This window comes from Microcaecilia unicolor, chromosome 5 (genome assembly GCF_901765095.1).
Source record: "Microcaecilia unicolor chromosome 5, aMicUni1.1, whole genome shotgun sequence".
NCBI lineage: Eukaryota > Metazoa > Chordata > Amphibia > Gymnophiona > Siphonopidae > Microcaecilia > Microcaecilia unicolor.
Genome location: NC_044035.1, coordinates 77,327,124 through 77,350,589, shown reverse-complemented (window position 1 = coordinate 77,350,589; position 23,466 = coordinate 77,327,124). Strand labels below are relative to the sequence as shown.

The window sequence follows — 23,466 nt, the reverse complement described above, 5'->3', positions numbered from 1 at the left end:
GGTGGCAAAAATCACAGAGGAAATGGTGCAAGAGATCTCATGCATCGTCTGCTGTGCTGAATGACAGATTAAATAAAATACAGTCTGACGGAGAAGATCAGAGACAGGTTCAATTCCCAAACTCACTGCATTATTGAAGTAGAGCAGAGGATTTCTGTGCAGGAGGAAAACATGGTGTAGGTACAGTAGCAGATGTGGAAGATGCAGGTGGACAATGCAAAGTTAGTAGACTGGATGGGCGATCAGAAAACCTGCAACAAGTACAGGGGGCTTTGACAAAAGCAAACCTCTAATGAAGCAAACTAAAGGCTGTCTAGAGATGGCTTATCATCTACTTGCTGATAAGCACTAATTGCACTAAGGTAAACTCTTACAGAGTTGGTCCTGAGACTAGACTCTGATAGGTGTAGAAGGTATTCAAGCAGGGTCTGTATAGGGCAAGCAAGGGGATCTAGGGCCTTGCTCTCACACCAGATGGCAAACCTCCTCCATTTGAAAGAATAGCACCTCTTAGTGGAGTCTTTCCTGGAAGCCAGCAAGAACTGGAGACACCCTACGAAAGATCAAAGGAAGCAAATTCTAGGCTCTCAACATCCAAGCTGTGAGAGCCAGAGACTGGAGGTTGGTATATAGAAGAGATCTCTCGTTCTGTGTACTGAGGGTCAAAAAACACTCCAATCTCCATGGTTCTTCAGAGGATAACTCCAGAAGAAGAGGGAACTATATCTGCCGCAGCCAGTATAGCACTAACACAATCACTAGAGATATGGGAGGATACGTATACAGAAGATATGTCTCCCAACTGAGGAAGGAATCTTACACTAGTCTGTCATGCGTTTGAAGCCTGGAAAAGAACTGAGGAACTTTATGGTTAAGCTGGGTGGCAAAAACATTCACTGAGGGGGTGCCCCACGCACGGAAGATCTTGCAGGTTATGTTCACATAGAGACACCACTCATGCAGTTGCATTATCCTGCTCAGTATGTTTGCCAGGGTATTGTTTTTGCCCACCAGATAAGTGGCTCGAAGGAACATACCATGCTGGCAAGCCCAATGCCACATCCAGACAGCCTCCTAACATAGAGGGCGTGATCCGGTGCCCCCCCCCCCCTTTTGCAACCTGATTGTCAGTTTGAATGACTACAATTTGATGAAACACCCAGTCTCTGAAAGCCTTTAGAGCGTTCCAGATCGCCCAGAACTCCAGGGGATTGATCTGAAGATTTGTTTCCTGGGTGGACCAAACACCTTGGGTGTGAAGCCCATCTACATGAGCCCCCCATCCCAGGAGAGAAGCATCCAGAGAAGCATCCATCGTCAGCACTTTTTGTGGCTGAGAAATTTGGAATGGTAGTCCCAGAGTCAAACTGGATCGAAATGACCACAACCGAAGAGAGCGCACAAGCTCTGGGAAACCTGGATGACATCTTGATACCACTGAGAAGCCAGGGTCCATTGAGCTGATCTCATGTGAAGACGTGCCATGGGTGCAACATACACTGTGGAAGCCATGTGGCACAATCATCGCAACATCTGCCGAGCTGTGACCTGCTGCAATGCTCGAATCTTGGAAGTGAGTGTGAGAAGAGTATTCGCTCTTGTCTCCGGAAGGTAGGCTCGAACCTTCTGTGTATCGAGCGGGACTCCTATGAATTCCATATCGCAGGACAAGGAAAAGATGGGATAGTTTAAAATGAACCCTAGTAGCTCGAACACGCAAACAGTCATTCACATGGACTTCTGAGCTCCATCTGAAGAGGATTCACCAGCCAATCATTGAGATCTGGGAGATCTGTTAGATGTTTGGTGACGATCCTGGGAGCTCACATGAGGCCAAAAGGCAACATAAACTACTGAAAGTGAACTAGAAGATACTTCCAGTGGGTTGACAGTATTGGGATGCGAGTATATGCATCCTTTATAAGTCCAGAGAGAATAGCCAATTGTTTTTCTGAATCATTGGGAGAAGGGTGCCCAGAGAAACCATCCTGAACTTTTCTCACACTAGGAATTTGTTCAGGGCCCTTAGATCTAGGATGGGACGCCTCCGCCCTGTTTTCTTCTGCATGGGGAAGTACCTGTAATAGAATCCCCGCCCTTCCTCTGCTGGTGAAACGGGCTTGACCACATGGGCCTTCAGAAGGGCTGAGAGCTCCTCTGCAAGTACCCGCCTGTGCTGAGAGCTGAATGAATGAGCTCTTGGTAGGCAATTTGGAGGTTTTCAATATTAATTGAGTGTGTATCCAAGATGGACTATTTGAATAACCCACCTGTTCAAGGTTATAAGGGGCCACCTTTTGTGGAAAAAAATCCAGCCTCCCCTCGACCACCAAGTCTTCCGGGATGGGCACTTTTACTGTGGCTATGCTGTGCTGGAGCCAGTCAAAAGCTCAGGGGCCTTAGGCGCACGCTGTTGACATGAATGAGCGAGCTGGGGCTGAGCCTGAACAGGCTGGCGAGCCAAGGGGTTGTACTACGCCTGTGATAGAAATAGGTACTCCTTCTTAGCTGGCAAAAAGTCCTCCTAGCAGAAGTGGAGGAGTGGCCTAGTGGCCTAGTGGTTAGGATGGTGGACTTTGTTCCTGGGGAACTGAGGAACTGAGTTCAATTCCCGGCACAGGCAGCACCTTGTGACTCTGGGCAAGTCACTTAACCCTCCATTGCCTGCTGCATTGAGCCTGCCATGAGTGGGAAAGCGCGGGGTACAAATGTAACAAACAAACAAAAAAAAGTCCTCCTAGCAGAAGAGGTTGATGCAGAAGGCAAACGGCGGAAGAGAGATGAGATGGTATCAGTATGCTTTTTGATTTGGTCTGCGACCTGCTCAACCTTCTCCCCAAAAAGGTTATTCCCCTAGCATGAGGCATCTGACAACCTCTGCTGAACAGAAAGTTCCAAGTCAGAAATGCATAGTCATGGGAGTCTGCGCATTGCTATACTCTGGGCAGATATCCTGGATGCCACATCAAAAGTGTTGTAAGTGCCCCTGGCCAAGGAACTTGCGACACACCTTCTGCATCTTGACCAACTGGCAAAGTGACTCAGCCTGCTCCGGGGGGAGCGCCTCAGTCAGGTCCGACAACTTGCGCACAGAGTTTCGCAAGTGGATTCTCATGAAGAGCTGGTATGACTGTATTCGGGAGATGAGCATTGAAGCCTAATACATCTTCCTCCCCAAAGAATCCAGGGTTCTAGTTTCTCTACCTGGGGGCACCAAGACATATTCCCTGAAACTCCTGGCTCTTTTGAGAGTAGATTCCACCACCACGGAGTTGTGAGGCAACTGAGGCTTATCAAAACCAGGTGCAATGTCAATCCCATACTGGGTGTCGATCTCTTTGGGCATGAACAGGACCGACAGAGGGGACTCCCAGTTCCTAACAAGGACTTCCTGGAGTACCTCGTGGAGATGGTTAGTCACAGCCTCCCTAGGAGGAGACGTGTAGTCCAGGACCTTGAGCATCTTGGCCATGGGCTCATCCTCCACCTCCAAAGGAAAGGGAATAACATCAGCCATTTCCTTAACAAAAGAAGGGAATGAAAGGCTCTCTGGAGGAGACTTTCTCCTTTCAGGTGGATGGGAGGGTTCAGAGGGAATTCCATAGGAATCAGAGGTAAGTACCTCAGATCCACCTCTGAGTCCCATAAGAGCTCCTCTTTGGTGTCAGACAATATCTCCTGATGGGAGTGTCGAGACAACCTGCCTCGATGTGGAAGAACTATGCCCTTGAGAATAGTGTCAAGAAGTCGGTTCCTGCCTCAAATCTGGCGAAGCTTCCTCCACCGACGCTGAGGGAGTGCTAGCTTGGGTGGCAGTCGACATCAGCGACACAAGTGGCATTGGAGCTGGATGCTGCACTGCAAGCTGAGGGCCAAGCGGGGCCACAACGATAGGCAGGGTAGGCGCAAGCACCCCCGAAACTGATGCACACCGCTGTATTAGGCCATCCAGTAGCTCAGGGAGCTTATGAGGCTACATTATTTATAATTATATTTAAAAAAAAGTGACTTTTGATGTAAGTGCTAAACCAATACCTTATAATCAGGGCATATATTATCTCAGCTAGAGTAGGAGTGGATAAACATGTCCCACTGCAGTATGTGCAGCCCGAGTCACTCCTTGTGTGTGTGTGTGTGTGTAAGACTAACAAGTTAGTTACTTCTTCCATTAAAGGCTTGGTTGAAGAGCCAAGCCTTCACCTGCATCCTAAAGTAGAGATGTGTTAAGCGGAGCCTTTCAGGCAGTGCATTTCAGAGTATGGGGGCTACTCCGGAGAATGCTCGCTTGCGGGTATCGCATTGTGTAATGTCTTTTGGTGAGGGTGTGGTTAGTGAAAGTCCCTGGGAGGACCTTAGTGTCCTTGGCGGTGTGGGGAGGATCATCCTGTTCTTCAGATACTCAGGGCCATTTCCTTTCAGGGCCTTGAAGATCAGACAGAGTTTTAAATTTAGCCCTGTATTATACTGGTAGCCAGTGAAGTTTTTGCAAAAATGGTGTAATGTGGTCATGTCGCTTGCAACCTTCTATGAGTCTTGCTGCTGCTTTCTGAATCAGCTGGAGCTGGTGCAGGCCCTTTGTAGTCAGACCATTGTATAGTGCACTGCAGTAATCCAGTCTTGATGTTACCATTTGATGCATATTCATTGGGGAAATCCTGAAAACCTGGCAAAGGCAGAGATTGGAAACCCCTGTTATAAAGGGTCCTGTGTAGTCCATAATCAGCCAGTATTTCCCTAACAAAATGAAGCAACTAACCTCCTTCATCGCCAAGGGGCAAAGAAACTGTCATGGTTGTGGCTGTGCCCTTATGTTCAGACCTACTGTTTCTCTGTATCTAGCTCTGTGACATCTCCAGTCTGCCTTTTTTCCTGTTGTTGTTCTTCCTGTTAGCCAAGACTCACTTTGGTGTCCCTGAAGCCAAGCCTCGCTTTGGTCTCCCTGCTTCTGCTTCATTTCCTACTTATGACATCAGCAGCCTACTCCTTTTTAAAGACCCAGGGAGCTTTCCTGCGTTGCCTTTGCAACAGGTCTATTTTCCTTTTTCTTGTTGTACTGTTGTGTGATTCTGAGGGAACTGGTCTTCTTGTTATGCTGTGCCTTTCAGCACAGCCCTGAACCCTGTGTGAGTGGTTCAAGCAAAGCCCACTTCTGTTTTTGTGTGTGTTGTTCTGGTTTAAACCTGTATGGATAACTTGTCTTAACTTTGCTCCTCAAGCAAAGTTGTGTTCTGTGTGTGGTTCTGGTTTGAACCTGAATAGATTCCTTTCTTGTTTCTAGGCTCTCTAGCTTAAACCTGTTTTGTTTCCTTGTGTGGTTTCCCTTGTTACCTTTCACTGTTCAGAGAGCCGGTTGTTGCCAGCCCAGCTGCTTTTCTTGATTACTTTGCTTCTACAGCCTAGCTGCTTCCCTTGCTCCCATGCAGCTGGGTGTACTCTGTCTCTGCCTGCTTTTCCCTTCCTTTCCTGGCTGATTTCTGGTAAGAACATTGTTGTTTTTTCCTTTGTTTCTTTAAACCTTTGACTGCAGTGTAAGCCCTGCTTCTTTCCGATGTGTTTTAGAAGCAGTTCTTCCCTTTAGCCTGCTTTAACTCTTGGTCTGCTGGGTCTGTCTCCTGATTCTTGTGAGCATTGCTCCTTATCTGATTTGTGTATGTACAGGCAGCTTTCCCTATTTACTTGCTTTTCCCTTTATCTCTAGTGTCTGTTATTTGACACTGTGGCACAGTCTTGTGTATTCTTATGAGGGTTTCCCTTTACCCTTGAGTCCTGTATGGCCAAGCCTTATGTATTCTTATGAGTGGCTTCCCTTTTACCTTGAGTGCTGTATGGTACAGCCTAGAGTGTTTCTATTAGTGCCTTCCCTTTTCCATTGAGTGCTGTATGATATAGCCTAGAGTGTATTCCTTTGAGTGGCTTCCCTTTTCCCTGAGTGCTGTATGGTACAGCTTAGAGTGTGTATTCCTATAGTTGGATCCCCTTTACCCTTGAGTGCTGCATGGCCAGCCTTGTGTATTCCTATGAGTGGCTTCCCTTTTCCCTGAGTGCTGTATGGTATAGCCTAGAGTGTATTCTTATAGTTGGCTCCCCTTTACCCTTGAGTGCTGCGTGCCAGCCTCATATATTCCTTTGAGTGGCTTCCCTTTACCCTTGAGTCCTGTATGGCCAGCCTTATGTATTCTTATGAGTGGCTTCCCTTTTACCTTGAGTGCTGTATGGTACAGCCTAGAGTGTTCCTATGAGTGCTGTATGGTACAGCTTAGAGTGTATTCCTACAGTTGGCTCCCCTCTACCCTTGACTGCTGCGTGGCCAGCCTTGTGTATTCCTATGAGTGGCTTCCCTTATCCTTGAGTTCTGTATGGCATAGCTGTGAGTGTTTCTTTGTGTGGCCTTGTCTTGAAAGTTCCCTGTGTGCTTTCTGAGTTTTCTCTCTGTGAGGTTTCTGGTTGTGTTTGAGTGGATTGCTTCTTCCGTTTAGCTGTGTCTACAAGCACAGTCCTGTGCATCCTCTCTGTCTGATTCTGTTTGAGTGGGTGGTTCTTCTGTTGCTGTGACTATACTAGCTCAGCCCTGAGCTACCCCTCTGTGTGATGTCTGTTTCACTTGTTAAGGACTATTCATTGATAGCTGGGGTTCTAAGCCCAGTCCAGTGCTGCCTTCCTGTGTGGTTTTCTTATCTTTTACTTGTGGTTCCTACCATGCGAGTCTAGTGGGGTTGTTTCTTCCCCTTCAGTTTCTTTGTGCCTGTGTGTAGGGTCTTTTGACCCCTTGTTTGTGGCTCTATTTAGTGCAGTGCGTATGCACTGCTTGAGTAATACTTGCTCAAGAGATTCCGTTCTGTTTCTTTTCCCTTCCCTCTGGTATGATTCGGTTCCAGTTCGGCCGTGAGGCCCGCACGCTTGGACGCTGTATGAGTGGGGTCCGGATCGGCCGTGAGGCCCACCTGAGTGGTCTATCTCCCTTTTCTGGTGGTACTTGTTGCTTGTCTTGAGTGTGCTCTGTCTATTTGACGTCTGGTATCCTGTTTGTATTCAGTGCCTGGTTCACCTCTGCTCTGCGCCACCCCATGGGACTTCTCCGCTGCAGCCCAAGGGCTCACCATCCTGGGTTCCATGACAGAAACAATAGATAATCAAACTCCTTAGATATTATAGTTATTCTGCAGCCTGAAGAAGACAGACTAATACGACCAACACCCCCTACCCCCAGCTCCACTTAACATATTCCTTCTCGACTTCTAGTTCTAATTACAGTTGAGTTCTGGACTGGTCTGGAGGGATTCAAGGAAACAAAATTAACAGGTAAGATCTAATTTCTCCATCATACCTTCAGAACAATCCGGACACATGGAAAGTATCAAAGCAAAATCAACCAAAGGAGGGCGACCCAGACAAGCATGCCATCAATAGTCAAGGCCCAAAGGCCACTTCTCAATTAATCTGCAAGTCTATAGTGCTATACAAATGAATGCAGCAACAAACAAGTGGCCATCCTGCAAATTTTCCGACAGGAAAACTATTTTCTGCCTAGGCTTTCAAGGTTGTGGTCACCAAGCATTCCCAAATGATGTATGCTGATGCTATGGCCTCCTTAATCCAAAGGACTACAGTTATCTTAGAGGCCACCTCCCCTTTCCCAGCTCCTTCAAACACAAAAAGATGGTTTGATCACCAAAGGTCCTTAGTTCTTTTGAGAATACCACCAAAAAATCCACCACCCAATCAACTGATAAAAGGCACATTGTGTCATCCATCTCTTGCATCTTCCATCTCTCCCACCTCCCTTATCAGTGGAACTGAAGGGACTGAACATAGCACAATATTTTCCTATGATATAACCTAGAAGGGCTCCTAACATCAAAGAGCCTGTAACTCCAAAATGAACACATAGATGCTGAAATGTTGCTAGAAATTAGGGAGGCTAACAAATTGGGTAACAAAATAATAAAAGTGATTCAATTATTCCAATATTGGGTGCATAAATTCTTAGATGAAATAAAGAACTGTTTCAATAAGCATCTAGTTCAGAAACCAATATGGACAGCAATTCTGGATCTAGTTCTTAGTGGTACACATGATTTGATGCAAGAGGTAACAGGTGCTGGGGTCACTTGGCAACAATGATCATAAAAAGATCAAATTTGAGTTAATAACTGAAGTACATACAGGAAATCCACTAGGTTAGCATTTAACTTTCAAAAAGGAAACTATGATAAATTGGGGAAATGGTCAAAAATATATTCCAAGTATTAAAAAGGTGGGAGGAAGGTCAAATGGCCAGCATATTTAAAAACAGAGGTGAACGAGGCTATTAGAAGTAAAAGAACATCCTTCAGAAGATGGAGGATCCAAATTAAGATAATAGGAAACAGCACATGGCATGGCAAGTCAAATGCAAAGCACTGATAAGTAAGGCAAATTGACTTTGAAAAGAAGCTTGCCTCAGAGGTAAATTCACATAAAACATTTGTAGGTACATTTGAAAAAAGAAGAGAATCAGTTGGTTGAAAGGGTAAAGGGGGCACTCAGGGAGAACAAGACCATAGTCGAAAGACTGAATGAATTCTTTGCCTCAATCTTCACTAAGCAGGATGTGGGGGGAAATACCCATGCCAGAAATGGTATTCAACAGTGATGAACCAGAGGAACTGAAAAATCTCTGAAAAATGTAACAGGGCAAATTAAACCAAAGAGTAGCAATCACATGGACCAGATGGTATACACCCCAGAGTACAGACAGAACTAAAAATATGAAACTGCAGATCAATTATCTTTTAAAATCAAGCATGGCATCTGATGACTGGAGGGTGGCACCGTAACACCAGTTTTTAAAAAGGGTCCAGAGGTGTCAGGCAAAATGGTAGAGACTGCTATAAAAAAAAACAACAAAATTACTGAATATAGAAATACATGGATTAACAGGTCAAAGCCAACAGATTTAGCCAGGGAAAATCTTATCTCACCAATCTGCTACATTTTTCTTTTATGGCAGGAAGAACAAACATATGGATAAAGTCAGCTGATTTTGTGTATCTGGATTCTAAAGAAGGCTCCTAAGGAAATAAAGTTATGGGACAGGAGAAAGTGCCCTATTGTGGATTAAGAATTGGTTAAAAGACCAAAAAAACAGAGTAGGGTTAAATGGACAATATTCTCAACAGAGAAAGATAAATAAAGGGGTTCCTCTAGGATCTGTGTTGAGGCCGCTGCTTTTTAAAACACATTTATAAATGGCCTGAAAACAGAACCGGGAGGTGATCACATTAGCTGATTAGAAAAAGTTATCCAAAGTTGTTAAATCACAAGTGGATTGTGAGAAGCTGCAAAATGACCTTATGAGAGTGGGCATACAAATGGTAAATGAAATATAATGTAAGCAAGTGCAAAGTGATGAATATAGATTAGAGCAACCCAAACTATAGCTACATGATGCAAGGTTCCACATTAGTTTGTCACCACTTAGGAAAAAGATCCAGGTGTCACTGTTGGTAAGTTGAAATCCTCTGCTCAGTGTGTAGTAGCAGCCAAGAAAGAAAATCAGGTAGAAGGATCAAAGATCATTTGGTGACTATGGTGAAAGTAGAAAATTTACTTCCTTGTATTCTAAAATTTGATACTAAGTATAATTTTCTGTTTCACTTGTCATACAGCAGCTTTTTCTAGAAACACCTGGAGAACTTTGGCCTACAAATTAGTGACAGCTGTGCAAATGTTTAAAGATTTAGCAACTAGAGATAAATGATAAAGTTAAATATGGGTTGAGATAAGCAAAAGTGGTAAAAATTTTCTATGAGATCATTTTGGCAGATACTACATTCTGTATTTGATATTTATCATATTCTACATAAGTACATAAGCACCGCCATACTGGGAAAGACCAAGGGTCCATCAAGCCCAGCATCCTGTCTCCGACAGCGGCCAATCCAGGCTTCAAAAACCCGGCACCACCCCCCCCCCCCCCCCCCCACCACCACCAAAAAAAAAAAAATTAATAATGTTCAATGGACTTTTCCCTCAGGAATCTGACCAAACCCCCTTAATAGTTAATAGTGTATTTCTGGCACTTTATCACATTATTCCTATTTTTAGGATTCAGTATGCATGTTTACAAGTTTCTCTCTAATTGTATTTATGCTTATATTTGATCATTGTACTATTGTTATGCTATTAACTAAAGAAAGAGGTTTATGTCAAGCTGTACCACTGTACACTGTCTTGGGTGAATCCGTTCGTACATGCAGTTAAAAAATCCCAACAAAACAAATATTTGCATTTTAAGACCCTTTTCATAGTTTGCATAGCAATTGAATGGGTGCTTATTTTTGCTTCTCTTTTGTAGAAATGAATAAAATCATACCTTGTAAATAAGGTCTAGTATTTCTTGGCTGCTTTCCAGAATACATGACTGAAAAATGTGTCGCAACATATCTTGTAGAATAGGGGTTAGCCAGACTGAACAGCTCTAAAAACAATGGAGAATAGATTATCAGCACAATAAAAAATAAACAAAACCCGATTCTATAACCCTCTGTAGGGATAGCCATCCCCAAGACTATCGAGCCAATTCCCCACATATTATGGCTTTTCTGATGGTGAAAAAGCAGAAAACAAAAAATTTAAAGACAAACTACTATTACAACCAGTCAAGTCTGTGCCACTTGACCCTCACCTTTGCTTAATTTTTCCAGAACAAAGGCAGAATTACAGCAGATTTGACGCTTTATGAAAGTAATGCAGATTACCTTCTGTCTCGCTGCACCCTACGCCTGGAATAAACTTCCTGAACCCCTACGTCTTGCCTCATCCTTGGCCACCTTTAAATCTAGACTGAAAGCCCACCTCTTTAACATTGCTTTTGACCCGTAACCACTTGTAACCACTTGCCCCCACCTACCCTCCTCTCTTCCTTCCCGTTCACATTAATTGATTTGATTTGCTTACTTTATTTATTTTTTGTCTATTAGATTGTAAGCTCTTTGAGCAGGGACTGTCTTTCTTCTATGTTTGTGCAGCGCTGCGTATGCCTTGTAGCGCTATAGAAATGCTAAATAGTAGTAGTAGTAATTATGAATCATCAAAAAAAACATTTATACAGGCATCAATGCTCACCTGATCTTGTGTGGACAACAGCGTGTTCAAGGTTTCTAATGCTGCTTTTCGTACAGATGAAATAGTATGGCGCAAAAAGGGCCAAACACGTGGTACTAAAATTGTGAGTGACTGCTGAATACTGTAAATATAAAACAAAATTTATATTTTACTGTATCAAATAATTTATGACACCTTAATACCAAACAAGTGTATACTGTTCTCTTTGACCTTTACTAAACACATATGTAGCAGAGCCACAGAATGGTCTTCTATCTTTAGAAGGAGAAAATTTCTGAAGCCCTTGGCTCCAAACTTTTGAGAATAATGAAGTGATGTAATGCAGGATGGGCTAAGGGTACCCCTTCAATGAACGAGGGTGCTCCCTGTATGTATTTGGAGGGAAGTATAAAAGCATTGTCAGAAAATTCTGTCTGTTGGGGGAGGGGAGGGGTGCCAGTGATTGGCTAGAGTGCTGATGAAGCCCTGGGTTATCAGAGGTGGGAGAGAGAACTGCCTCTTTTGGATAGCTAGGCATTCAACTAAGAGAAATACTGTCCCAGATTGGCATGGCCTAACAGGGAATAAAAATATGTTTTGAAAGGAGGACAGAGCACAGAGGGTCTGAAGCTGGGACTGCCTGAGATCCAAGCAGATGGTGTTGGTATTCCTGAAGAATTTAGAGGTCCTGGAAGGTGCATAATTCTAAACTGCTTTGGAAGTTCCAACCTGCGCTGTGGAGGACAGAGCACCAGTGTATCCCAAGGAAATAGGAAGACTTAGTAATTTTTGTACTTTTTGAATTTGAGATTTTTGGCGATTTCTTATGTTTCTGCCCAAAAGCACATCTAAGGTGGTGACTATTTTGCGGTTTTATGAGAAAAGGTACCATACCACAACAATTTTAAGTATATTGCCCAGGTATTTAAGATTTAACAATTTATATACTGCTTATATCTAAACAGAGAACAAAATGGCATACCTAGTCCTAAAAAGACACAGTAAAAACACATCAAAAACATAAAATACAATGCAAATTACTTACAAATAAAACTACCATTCCCATTGTAATCTACCTCTTCTTGCTTTAAGTTTCTACAACACGTCAGTTTATCATTACTTTTCAAATTTATATTCATGCCTACTGTATGATGTCCATTTTTAATCAACTCCTCTGTAAGCAAGGACAGATAGCTTTTTTCAAATTTTTTTAAACTTTGTTGTATCCATATTTGATATACATAAGGAACTGATTCCACACCATTGGGCCTTTAATTAAAACAAATCCCTTGTTTCCTCTAAATGCACCTTCCTTAATGCTGGACTAGCTAAATGGAAGAACCCCTTTGATCTAAGCACATAACTTTGCATATATAATTTTTAATATAGAAAACAGATGTGTACAGTCATTTTCTGTGGTTTATACATTTAAAATAATATTTTAAAATAAATTTTCTCTTCAAGTGGTAACCAATGCAACTCATGCAAAACCGGTGTAAATATGTTGAAAATGTGAACACTTAGAAACAGGTTGGGCTGCAGCAGCTCACAATTTTGAGGCAGGTAGACTTAAATATAACGAATTACAGTAGAGAAAGTGGAGGAAGAAGAGTTTAACTCTTCTGAAATTGTATAAGACATCCGCACAGCATAAGAGGAAATTGAATGACACCCAGGGGCCCATGAAATGATAGTGAGAAATATGCTCTAAAAGGTAAAATTATGTATCATACCTGATAATTTTCTTTCCATTAATCATAGCAGATCAATCCACAGAATGGTGGGTTGTGTCCATCTACCAGCAGGTGGAGATAGAGAGCAATCTTTTGCCTCTCTATATGTGGTCATGTGCTACCAGGAAATCCTCAGTATAGTCGATATCAAAGCTCCATCCGCAGGAATCACCAAACATAGAGAATTACACCCACAAAGGGACACTCTGCCACCCAACCACCACCGAAGCGGGGGGGGGGGGGGGGGGGGGGGGGGGGAGGGGGGCACCCACACCCGCCGACGCGGGGGGAACTGGCATGTCCTCCTACCGCAACCGCGGGAGGAGCTGGCTTAACCCATCACCGCCAAAGCGAGAGGGGAAACAAAGCTACCCTACTACTGCACAAAGCGGGAATGAGCACTGGCATAATTTAGTTATGAATCCAACCACCGTCGAAACGGGGGGAAAGAAGCAGCAGCTCACTTTAACACAAAGTTGTCCCAACTCCAGGGAAATCCAAGTGGAAGAACTTGAACTCGAAGTCCTCCTGAACAGGAACTGAAGTCTAAACTTGAACCTGAAATATAACTGAACTAGAACAAACAGTACAGGTATCCGGGAGGGGCTATGGATTGATCTGCTATGATTAATGGAAAGAAAATTATCAGGTATGATACATAATTTTACCTTCCATATCATCAAGCAGATCAATCCATAGACTGGTGGGATGTACAGTGAATGATACATACCTGTAGCAGGTGTTCTCCGAGGACAGCAGGCTGATTGTTCTCATGACTGGGTTGACGTCCACGGCAGCCCCCACCAACCGGAACAAAACTTCGCGGGCGGTCCCGCACACAGGGCACGCCCACCGCGCTTGCGCGGCCGTCTTCCCGCCCGTGCGTGACCGTTCCCGCTCAGTTGAATGACAAGCAAAAATGATCAAACGCAACTCCAAAGGGGAGGAGGGAGGGTAGGTGAGAACAATCAGCCTGCTGTCCTCGGAGAACACCTGCTACAGGTATGTATCATTCACTTTCTCCGAGGACAAGCAGGCTGCTTGTTCTCACTGATGGGGTATCCCTAGCCCCCAGGCTCACTCAAAACAACAAACATGGTCAATTGGGCCTCGCAACGGCGAGGACAGAACTGAGATTGACCTAACAATTTATCCAACTAACTGAGAGTGTAGCCTGGAACAGAATAAACATGGGCCTAAGGGGGTGGAGTTGGATTCTAAACCCCGAACAGATTCTGAAGCACTGACTGCCCGAACCGACTGTCGTGTCGGGTATCCTGCTGCAGGCAGTAATGAGATGTGAATGTGTGGACAGATGACCACGTCGCAGCTTTGCAGATCTCTTCAATAGTGACTGACTTCAAGTGGGCCATTGACGCAGCCATGGCTCTGACATTGTGAGCCGTGACATGACCCTCAAGAGCCAGCCCAGCCTGGGCGTAAGTGAAGGAAATGCAATCTGCTAGCCAATTGGATATGGTGCGTTTTCCCACAGCCACTCCCCTCCTGTTGGGATCAAAAGAAACAAACAATTGGGCGGACTGTCTGTTGAGCTGTGTCTGCTCCAGATAGAAGGCCAATGCTCTTTTGCAGTCCAATGTGTGCAGCTGACGTTCAGCAGGGCAGGAATGAGGACGGGGGAAAAATGTTGGCAAGACAATTGACTGGTTCAGATGGAACTCCGACACTACCTTTGGCAAGAACTTAGGGTGAGTGCGGAGGACTACTCTGTTATGATGAAATTTGGTGTAAGGGGCCTGGGCTACCAGGGCCTGAAGCTCACTGACTCTACGAGCTGAAGTAACTGCCACCAAGAAAATGACCTTCCAGGTCAAGTACTTCAGATGGCAGGAGTTCAGTGGCTCAAAAGGAGGTTTCATCAGCTGGGTGAGAACGACATTGAGATCCCATGACACTGTAGGAGGCTTGACAGGGGGCTTTGACAAAAGCAAACCTCTCATGAAGCGAACAACTAAAGGCTGTCCTGAGATCGGCTTACCTTTCACATGGTAATGGTATGTGTTGATTGCACTAAGGTGAACCCTTACAGAGTTGGTCTTGAGACCAGACTCAGACAAGTGCAGAAGGTAGTCAAGCAGGGTCTGTGTAGGACAAGAGCGAGGATCTAGGGCCTTGCTGTCACACCAGACGGCAAACCTCCTCCATAAAAAGAAGTAACTCCTCTTAGTGGAATCTTTCCTGGAAGCAAGCAAGATACGGGAGACACCCTCTGACAGACCCAAAGAGGCAAAGTCTACGCTCTCAACATCCAGGCCATGAGAGCCAGAGACCGAAGGTTGGGATGCAGAAGCGCCCCTTCGTCCTGTGGATTGAGGGTCAGAAAACACTCCAATCTCCACGGTTCTTCGGAGAACAACTCCAGAAGAAGAGGGAACCAGATCTGACGCGGCCAAAAAGGAGCAATCAGAATCATGGTGCCTCAGTCTTGCTTGAGTTTCAACAAAGTCTTCCCCACCAGAGGTATGGGAGGATAAGCATACAGCAGACCTTCCCCCCAGTCCAGGAGGAAAGCCTCCGATGCCAGACTGCCGTGGGCCTGAAGTCTGGAACAGAACTGAGGGACCTTGTGGTTGGCTCGAGATGCAAAGAGATCTACCAAGGGGGTGCCCCACACCTGGAAGATCTGGCACACTACTCTGGAGTTGAGCGACCACTCGTGAGGTTGCATGATCCTGCTCAACCTGTCGGCCAGACTGTTGTTTACGCCTGCCAGATATGTGGCTTGGAGCAACATGCCGTGACGACGAGCCCAGAGCCACATGCTGACGGCTTCCTGACACAGGGGGCGAGATCCAGTGCCCCCCTGCTTGTTGATGTAATACATGGCAACCTGGTTGTCTGTCTGAATTTGGATAATTTGATGGGACAGCCGATCTCTGAAAGCCTTCAGAGCGTTCCAGACCGCTCGTAACTCCAGGAGATTGATCTGTAGATCGCGTTCCTGGAGGGACCAGCTTCCCTGGGTGTGAAGCCCATCGACATGAGCTCCCCACCCCAGGAGAGACGCATCCGTAGTCAGCAGTTTTTGTGGCTGAGGAATTTGGAAAGGACGTCCCAGAGTCAAATTGGACCAAATCGTCCACCAATACAGGGATTTGAGAAAACTCGTGGACAGGTGGATCACGTCTTCTAGATCCCCAGCAGCCTGAAACCACTGGGAAGCTAGGGTCCATTGAGCAGATCACATGTGAAGGCGGGCCATGGGAGTCACATGAACTGTGGAGGCCATGTGGCCCAACAATCTCAACATCTGCCGAGCTGTGATCTGCTGGGACGCTCGCACCCGAGAGACGAGGGACAACAAGTTGTTGGCTCTCGTCTCTGGGAGATAGGCACGAGCCGTCCGAGAATCCAGCAGAGCACCTATGTATTCGAGTCTTTGCACTGGGAGAAGGTGGGACTTTGGATAATTTATCACAAACCCCAGTAGCTCCAGGAGGCGAATAGTCATCTGCATGCTGTAGAGCTCCTGCCTCAGATGTGTTCTTCACCAGCCAATCGTCGAGATAGGGGAACACATGTACTCCCAGCCTGCGAAGTGCCACTGCTACTACAGCCAGGCACTTCGTGAACACTCTGGGCGCAGAGGCGAGCCCAAAGGGTAGCACACAGTATTGGACGTGACGTGTGCCCAGCTGAAATCGCAGATACTGCCTGTGAGCTGGCAGTATCGGGATGTGTGTGTAGGCGTCCTTCAAGTCCAGAGAGCATAGCCAGTTGTTTTCCTGAATCATGGGAAGAAGGGTGCCCAGGGAAAGCATCCTGAACTTTTCCTTGACCAGATATTTGTTCAGGGCCCTTAGGTCTAGGATGGGACGCATCCCCCCTGTTTTCTTTTCCACAAGGAAGTACCTGGAATAGAATCCCAGCCCTTCTTGCCCGGATGGCACGGGCTCGACCGCATTGGCGCTAAGAAGGGCGGAGAGTTCCTCTGCAAGTACCTGCTTGTGCTGGAAGCTGTAGGATTGAGCTCCCGGTGGGCAATTTGGAGGTTTCGAGGCCAAATTGAGAGTGTATCCTTGCCGGACTATTTGAAGAACCCAACGGTCGGAGGTTATGAGAGGCCACCTTTGGTGAAAAACTTTCAACCTCCCCCCGACCGGCAGATCGCCCGGCACGGCACTGATAAGTTGATGTCGGCTATGCTCTGCTGGAGCCAGTCAAAAGCTCGCCCCCTGCTTTTGCTGGGGAGCCGTGGGGCCTTGCTGAGGCGCACACTGCTGACGAGAGCGAGCGCACTGGGGCTTAGCCTGGGCCACAGGCTGTCGAGAAGGAGGATTGTACCTACGCTTACCAGAAGAGTAGGGAACAGTATTCCTTCCCCCATAAAAACGTCTACCTGAGGAGATAGAAGCTGAAGGCTGCCGGCGGGAGAATTGTCGAAAGCGGTATCCCGCTGGTGGAGCTGCTCTACCACCTGTCCGACTTTCTCTCCAAAAATGTTGTCCGCTCGGCAAGGGGAGTCCGCAATCCGCTGCTGGATCCTATTCTCCAGGTCGGAGGCACGCAGCCATGAGAGTCTGCGCATCACCACACCTTGAGCAGCGGCCCTGGACGCAACATCAAAGGTATCATATACCCCTCTGGCCAGGAATTTTCTGCACGCCTTCAGCTGCCTGACCACCTCCTGAAATGGCTTGGCTTGCTCAGGAGGGAGCTTGTCCACCAAGCCTGTCAACTGCCGCACATTGTTCCGCATATGTATGCTCGTGTAGAGCTGGTAAGACTGAATTTTGGCCACGAGCATAGAAGAATGGTAGGCCTTCCTCCCAAAGGAGTCTAAGGTTCTAGAGTCTTTGCCCGGGGGCGCCGAAGCATGCTCCCTAGAACTCTTAGCCTTCTTTAGGGCCAGATCCACCACACCAGAGTCGTGAGGCAACAGCGTGCGCATCAGCTCTGGGTCCCCATGGATCCGGTACTGGGACTCGATCTTGGGAATGTGGGGATTACTTAGAGGCTTGGTCCAGTTCGCCAGCAATGTCTTTTTTAGGACATGATGCATGGGTACTGTGGACGCTTCCTTAGGTGGAGAAGGATAGTCCAAGAGCTCAAACATTTCAGCCCTGGGCTCGTCCTCCACAACCACCAGGAAGGGGATGGCCGTAGACATCTCCCGGACAAAGGCCGCAAAAGACAGACTCTCGGGAGGAGAAAGCTGCCTTTCAGGGGAGGGAGTGGGATCAGAAGGAAGGCCATCAGACTCCTCGTCAGAGAAATATCTGACGTCCTCCTCCTCCTCCCACGAGGCCTCACCATCGGTATCAGACACCAGTTCATGGACCTGTGTCTGAAGCCGTGCCCGACTCGACTCCGTGGAAACACGGCCACGGTGGGAGCGTCGAGAGGTAGACTCCCTCGCCCGCACCGGCGAAGCTCCCTCCGCCGACGTCGTCGGGGAGCCTTCCTGGGAGGCGACCGCAGTCGGTACCGCTATGTCGGAGACCTCACCCCGGGCAAGGGGCCAGCCAGCGCCTCACTCGACGGTACCGGTGGCGCAAGCACCCCCGGTACCGGAGGGGAAGGGCGCAACAGCTCTCCCAGGATCTCTGGGAGAACGGCCCGGAGACTCTCGTGCAGAGCGGCTGTGGCGAAAGACATGGAAGCCGATGCAGGCGTCGAGGTCAGAGTCTGTTCCGGGCGTGGAGGCTGTTCCGGCCTGTCCAAGGTGGAGCGCATCGACACCTCCTGAACAGAGGGTGAGCGGTCCTCCCGGTGTCGATGCCTACTGGGTGCCGACTCCCTCGGCGACCCAGAGCTCTCAATACCGATGCGGGAAGGAGACTGGTGTCGATGCTTCTTTGATTTTTTCAAACGAAGCATGTCACTGGAGCTTCCCGGTACCGACGAGGAGGACGCAGAATCCAGCCGTCGCTTCCTCGGGGCCGAGGCCGAAGAAGGTCGGTCTCGGGGGGGCTGTACTGCAGGAGCCCTCAGGGTAGGGGGAGACCCACCCGAAGGCTCACCGCCACCAGCAGGGGAATGGACAGCCCTCACCTGTACTCCGGTCGAAGCACCACCGTCCGACGACATCAGCAACAGTGGAGGTCCCGGTACCACCGATGCCGACGCAGCCTTTCGATGTCTCGGTACAGACGATGTAGAGGGTCGATACCTCGATGCAGTCGATGCCGTGGTCGAAGGTCTTGATGCTGCCGACATCAATGCACTCGATGACCCCGGTGCTGTTGTCGACGAAGAGCCCGAGAACAACACGTTCCACTGGGCCAATCTCGCAACCTGAGTCCTCTTCTGTAAAAGGGCGCAAAGACTACAAGCCTGCGGGCGGTGCCCAGCCCCCAGACACTGAAGACACGACGCGTGCCTATCAGTGAGCGAGATTACCCGGGCGCACTGGGTGCACTTCTTGAAGCCGCTGGAAGACTTCGATGACAAGGGCGGAAAAATCACGCCGGCGAAATCAAAATTCGTAATGGTGACTAAGGGCACCAAAAATAGGGAGAGAAAAAACCCGTACCGAGGCCCCAAAAAAGGCCTACCCCGAAAGCGAAAGGAAACTTACGTCGGGGAAACAAACTGGACACATGGGAAGGAACAAGACCGAAAGGTCTCTCTTTTTTTTTTTTTTTTTGAAATAGCGAAGACGCGCGAGGGTCAACTTTGAGGGGCGCGAAACGGCGCAAAAACATGACCGTCCCGAGTGCACACAAAAGAAGACTGACGAACACGAGCCGGTTCGGGCGGGAAGACGGCCGCGCATGCGCGGTGCGCATGGGCGCGCGAGGACTAGCAAAGGCCTTTGCTAGTGAAGTTTCCGATTGGAGGGGCTGCCGTGGACGTCACCCATCAGTGAGAACAAGCAGCCTGCTTGTCCTCGGAGAAACAATTCATTATAACTTGGTTATGGATTATATTGTGAAAGAGTTATGTGAGACAATCAAAGTGTCGTTAAGGAATATAACAATGGAACAAAACTTTGAAACATAGGAAGGAGACAAAGGGAAGCTAACAGGGCATTATCAAGATAAGAAGACATATGGTAGAAATAGTTCTGTGAGTCAAGGAATGAGTGAGGTGAGGTTACGGGGGATGAGAGTTCGGGAGTGGATGTATTGATGCATTAATAGACATTGGGTGTGGATTTTATGTGTTTTGGTTCTTTCCGTAGGTTTTTTCAAAAAGATGGGTCTTCAATAATTTGCGGAAGGAGGCTTGCTTGTAGATCGTTCTCAGGTTGTGCGGCAGTGTATTCCAGAACTGCGTGCTCATGTGAGAAAAGGCTGACACGTGTAGCGTCTTGTATTTCAAGCCCTTGCAATTAGGGAAGTGGAGGTTGAGGAAAGTTCGGGATGATCTTTTAGCGTTTCTGGGTGGTAAGTCTATTAGCTCAGACATGTAGGCTGTGGCTTCACCGTGAATGATTTTGTGGACTAATGTGCATACTTTAAAAGTAATGCGTTCCTTGAGTGGAAGCCAGTGTAGCTTCTCTCTTAGGGGTTTTGCACTTTCATATTTTGGTTTTCCGAAGATGAGTCTGGCTGCTGTATTCTGGGCTGTTTGAAGTTTCCTCAGTATTTGCTCTTTGCAACCTGCGTATAATGAGTTGCAGTAATCCAGATGGCTGAGTACGAGGGATTGCACTAGGCTGCGAAAGACGGATCTTGGGAAGAATGGTCTTATTCTTTTCAGTTTCCACATGCAGTAGAACATCTTTTTGGTTGTGTTGATTGCATGAGTTTCGAGTGTTAGGTGGCGGTCGATAGTGACTCCAAGGATTTTTAGCGTTTCTGAGATTGGAAGGTTTAAGTTTTGGTGTGTTTATAGCGGTAAATTCATTTGTGTTGTATTGGGAGGTGAGTATTAGGCATTGAGTTTTTTCTGCATTTAATTTCAAATGAAATGCATCTGCCCATGTGTTCATGATGTGTAGACTTTGATTGATTTCATTAAAGATTTCTTTGATGTCTTGTTTGAAAGGGATGTATATTGTCACATCATCGGCGTATATATATGGGTTGAGGTTATGGTTTGATAGGAGTTTTGCCAAAGGGATCATCATTAGGTTGAAGATGGTTGGTGAGAGGGGTGATCCTTGTGGTACTCCACATAATATAAAAAGAAAGCACATGATTTGACGAGAAAGTTGATGGAAAGGGGTTATTCAAAGAAGGTTCTTAAAAATGTGTATAGGAGAGATAAAAACAATAGAGATCTCTTCTCATATTCCCGTGTGTCGAGTGGAGACTCTGAAGATACATACATGTGTTTTGAGGCGTACCAAGAAAGAACATCAGGTGGCGAACATCTTTAAGAAGCAATGGGACGGAGTAGTTACATCCATGTTTTACTGATAGTAAACTCCAGATTACATTTTCAAGGGGAGGTAATTTACAAAAGAATTCGAGACTAGCGACTCTACCAGAGACTCTTTGTAATACAGATGGAGGATTAATATTTGGAGTTGCAATATTTGTTAAGTGACTTCAGTTTAAAAAAAATTAAAACCTCCAGTACTCAACAGGAGTTTGTTTTGAGGAGTTTTAGCACCTGTAAGACTGATTACATTATTTATGCAGTGCCGTGGTGTGTCAGAAACTACATTGGGATGACCACGAAACCATTCAAGATGCGCATGTTAGAACATAAATATAATCTTAAGGAAAAAAAATCTGAAAGAGCCTTTAGTAGCACATTTTGTTGAATTTGGTCATGCACTCAAAGATTTCAGGTGTTTTTATCATTGATGTGGTGAAAGCTCATAAGCATGGGGGTGAACGGAAATTAAAATTACAACAGCGTAGTGCTGTTGTTTTTTTAAGACTCTAAAACCACATGGCTTAAATTCTGGAATTGATAGGAATGTCTAGTACTAAACAGTAATTTATTAAAGTATAAAGAATGTGAGGAAATGATGTAATATTATGTTTAAATAGGCTGTCTCTGGCGTCTTGACATCAAAGTGCCATTTTGAAGAAGTCTGCGAGCAGTTGTGTTTTCATGACTGTTTTTTTTTATTACAAGTTGACAAATTGATGGAATTTTTTTTTCCTTAAAGAATGCCCATTGTTTAAGGAAAATCACCTGTGTTGAACTACAATAGCACAATCCCCTAAGGAAGCTTGTCTAAAAGTGAAAGAGATGCTCCATTGGGAATAAAAGATAACAGCTTTTATGCTCATAAGACGGTATTAAAGAACAGAAGCATCAATTTAAGGAAATAATTTTAAAGAATTTTTAAGAAAAATTGAAAAAGTACTTTATAAAAATCAACATTTGGATTTGGGAGTTTATGACCAATAAATGACAACTGACCCACATAGATGAAGCAAGTGATTGGTGTTGCTCCTCGTGAGGTCTCTAAGATCTTTTTCTCACATTTCTATTACTTTTCTTAATTAATTAGGTCAACTTTCACACTGAGTATTTTGGAAGGTTATAAGCATATTAAGTAAATCAACATAAGTTTGCTCACCGTTTTCTTTATATTAGCAGCCCACAGAGATGACTCCCAGTTCTTCACTTGAAACATCCCGCAAGATCTTGTGAAGCAGGACGGTCATAGCCTCTCTAGGAGGAGATTCATAGTCCAGGACCTCGAATATCTTAGACCTGGGCTTGTCCTCCACTTCCAAAGGAATAGGAATGGCAGCCGCTATTTCCTTAACAAAAGCTGGGAAGGAAAGGCTCTCAGGTGAAAATGTTTTCCTTTCATTTGGAGGGGAAAGACCAGATGGGATACCACAGGACTCCTTCTCCAAAGTACTGTGGATCATCAGACTCCCCTGAGCACGTTTCATTGGTGTCAGCCAGAAACTCTTCATGGGCGGGCTGAGACCGAGCCCACCTCGACAAGGAGGAACCATATCCCCAAGAGGGGCGTTGAGGTGTCAGCTCCAGCCTCGACTCTGGCAAAGCTTCCTCCACCAAGGATGTGCCAACGTGGGTGGCAGGCGGCACCGGTGTCGGAGACCTCACTGCAGGCTGATGGCCATGCGGGGCAGCAGAAGCATGGCAGGCACAAGCACCCAGACGCCAATGCACTCTGATGTAATAGTCCCACCAAAAGCTCAGGGAGAAAGGTCTGGAAGCACTCGCCAAGGGCCAGTATCGGGAAAGGTTGGGATGTCCGTTCAGAGACGGGTTGCTGAACTGTAAAGGTTGGTGTGGGTGCCTGGTCCTGGCTGCGTGGAGACCCACTCATAGGCATCTCTTGTACGGCGAGGAAGTGGTCCTCCCGGCAACGATGCTTCTCGGGTGCAGGGTGTTCCCTCAGTGTCCCGGAACTCCTGGAACTGTGGGTCAAGGGTTATCGATGCAGATGCTTCTTGGGCTTCCTCTGATGCCAGTTATCAACACTTCTCGGTTGCCTTATGGTCATGTCCGATTCTGACCAGACCAGAGGAGAGAGGCCCATATAGCAACCGGTGTTGGCAGGTGGAGACCCACTGGATGCACAGCCAGTCCCAGTGTCTAAACGCCTAGCAGCCATGCGGACCGATGCAACTCCTGACACTGATGGAGACGTCAACATTGAGGTTTTGGACCTAGCTCCAAAAAGTTTCTCATTGAGCCTCTCTGGCCAACTGGGTTCTTTTCTTCATATGAAGGCAAATAAATAGTTAGAAGGGGTATGTTCAGGCCCCAAACACTAAGACACCAAGAAAGGGTG

The 23,466-nt window shown here is 46.4% G+C and overlaps 1 protein-coding gene across 1 annotated transcript in view; it reads right to left on the bottom strand.

Annotated features, from left to right (window-relative positions):
• BTAF1 (B-TFIID TATA-box binding protein associated factor 1) overlaps window positions 1–23,466 on the bottom strand; it is a 620,170-nt gene that overhangs the window by 276,607 nt on the left and 320,097 nt on the right. The window contains 2 exon segments of the mRNA XM_030204965.1: window positions 10,355–10,459; window positions 11,107–11,227. Of these exon segments, the coding sequence (XP_030060825.1) occupies window positions 10,355–10,459; window positions 11,107–11,227 (226 nt within the window).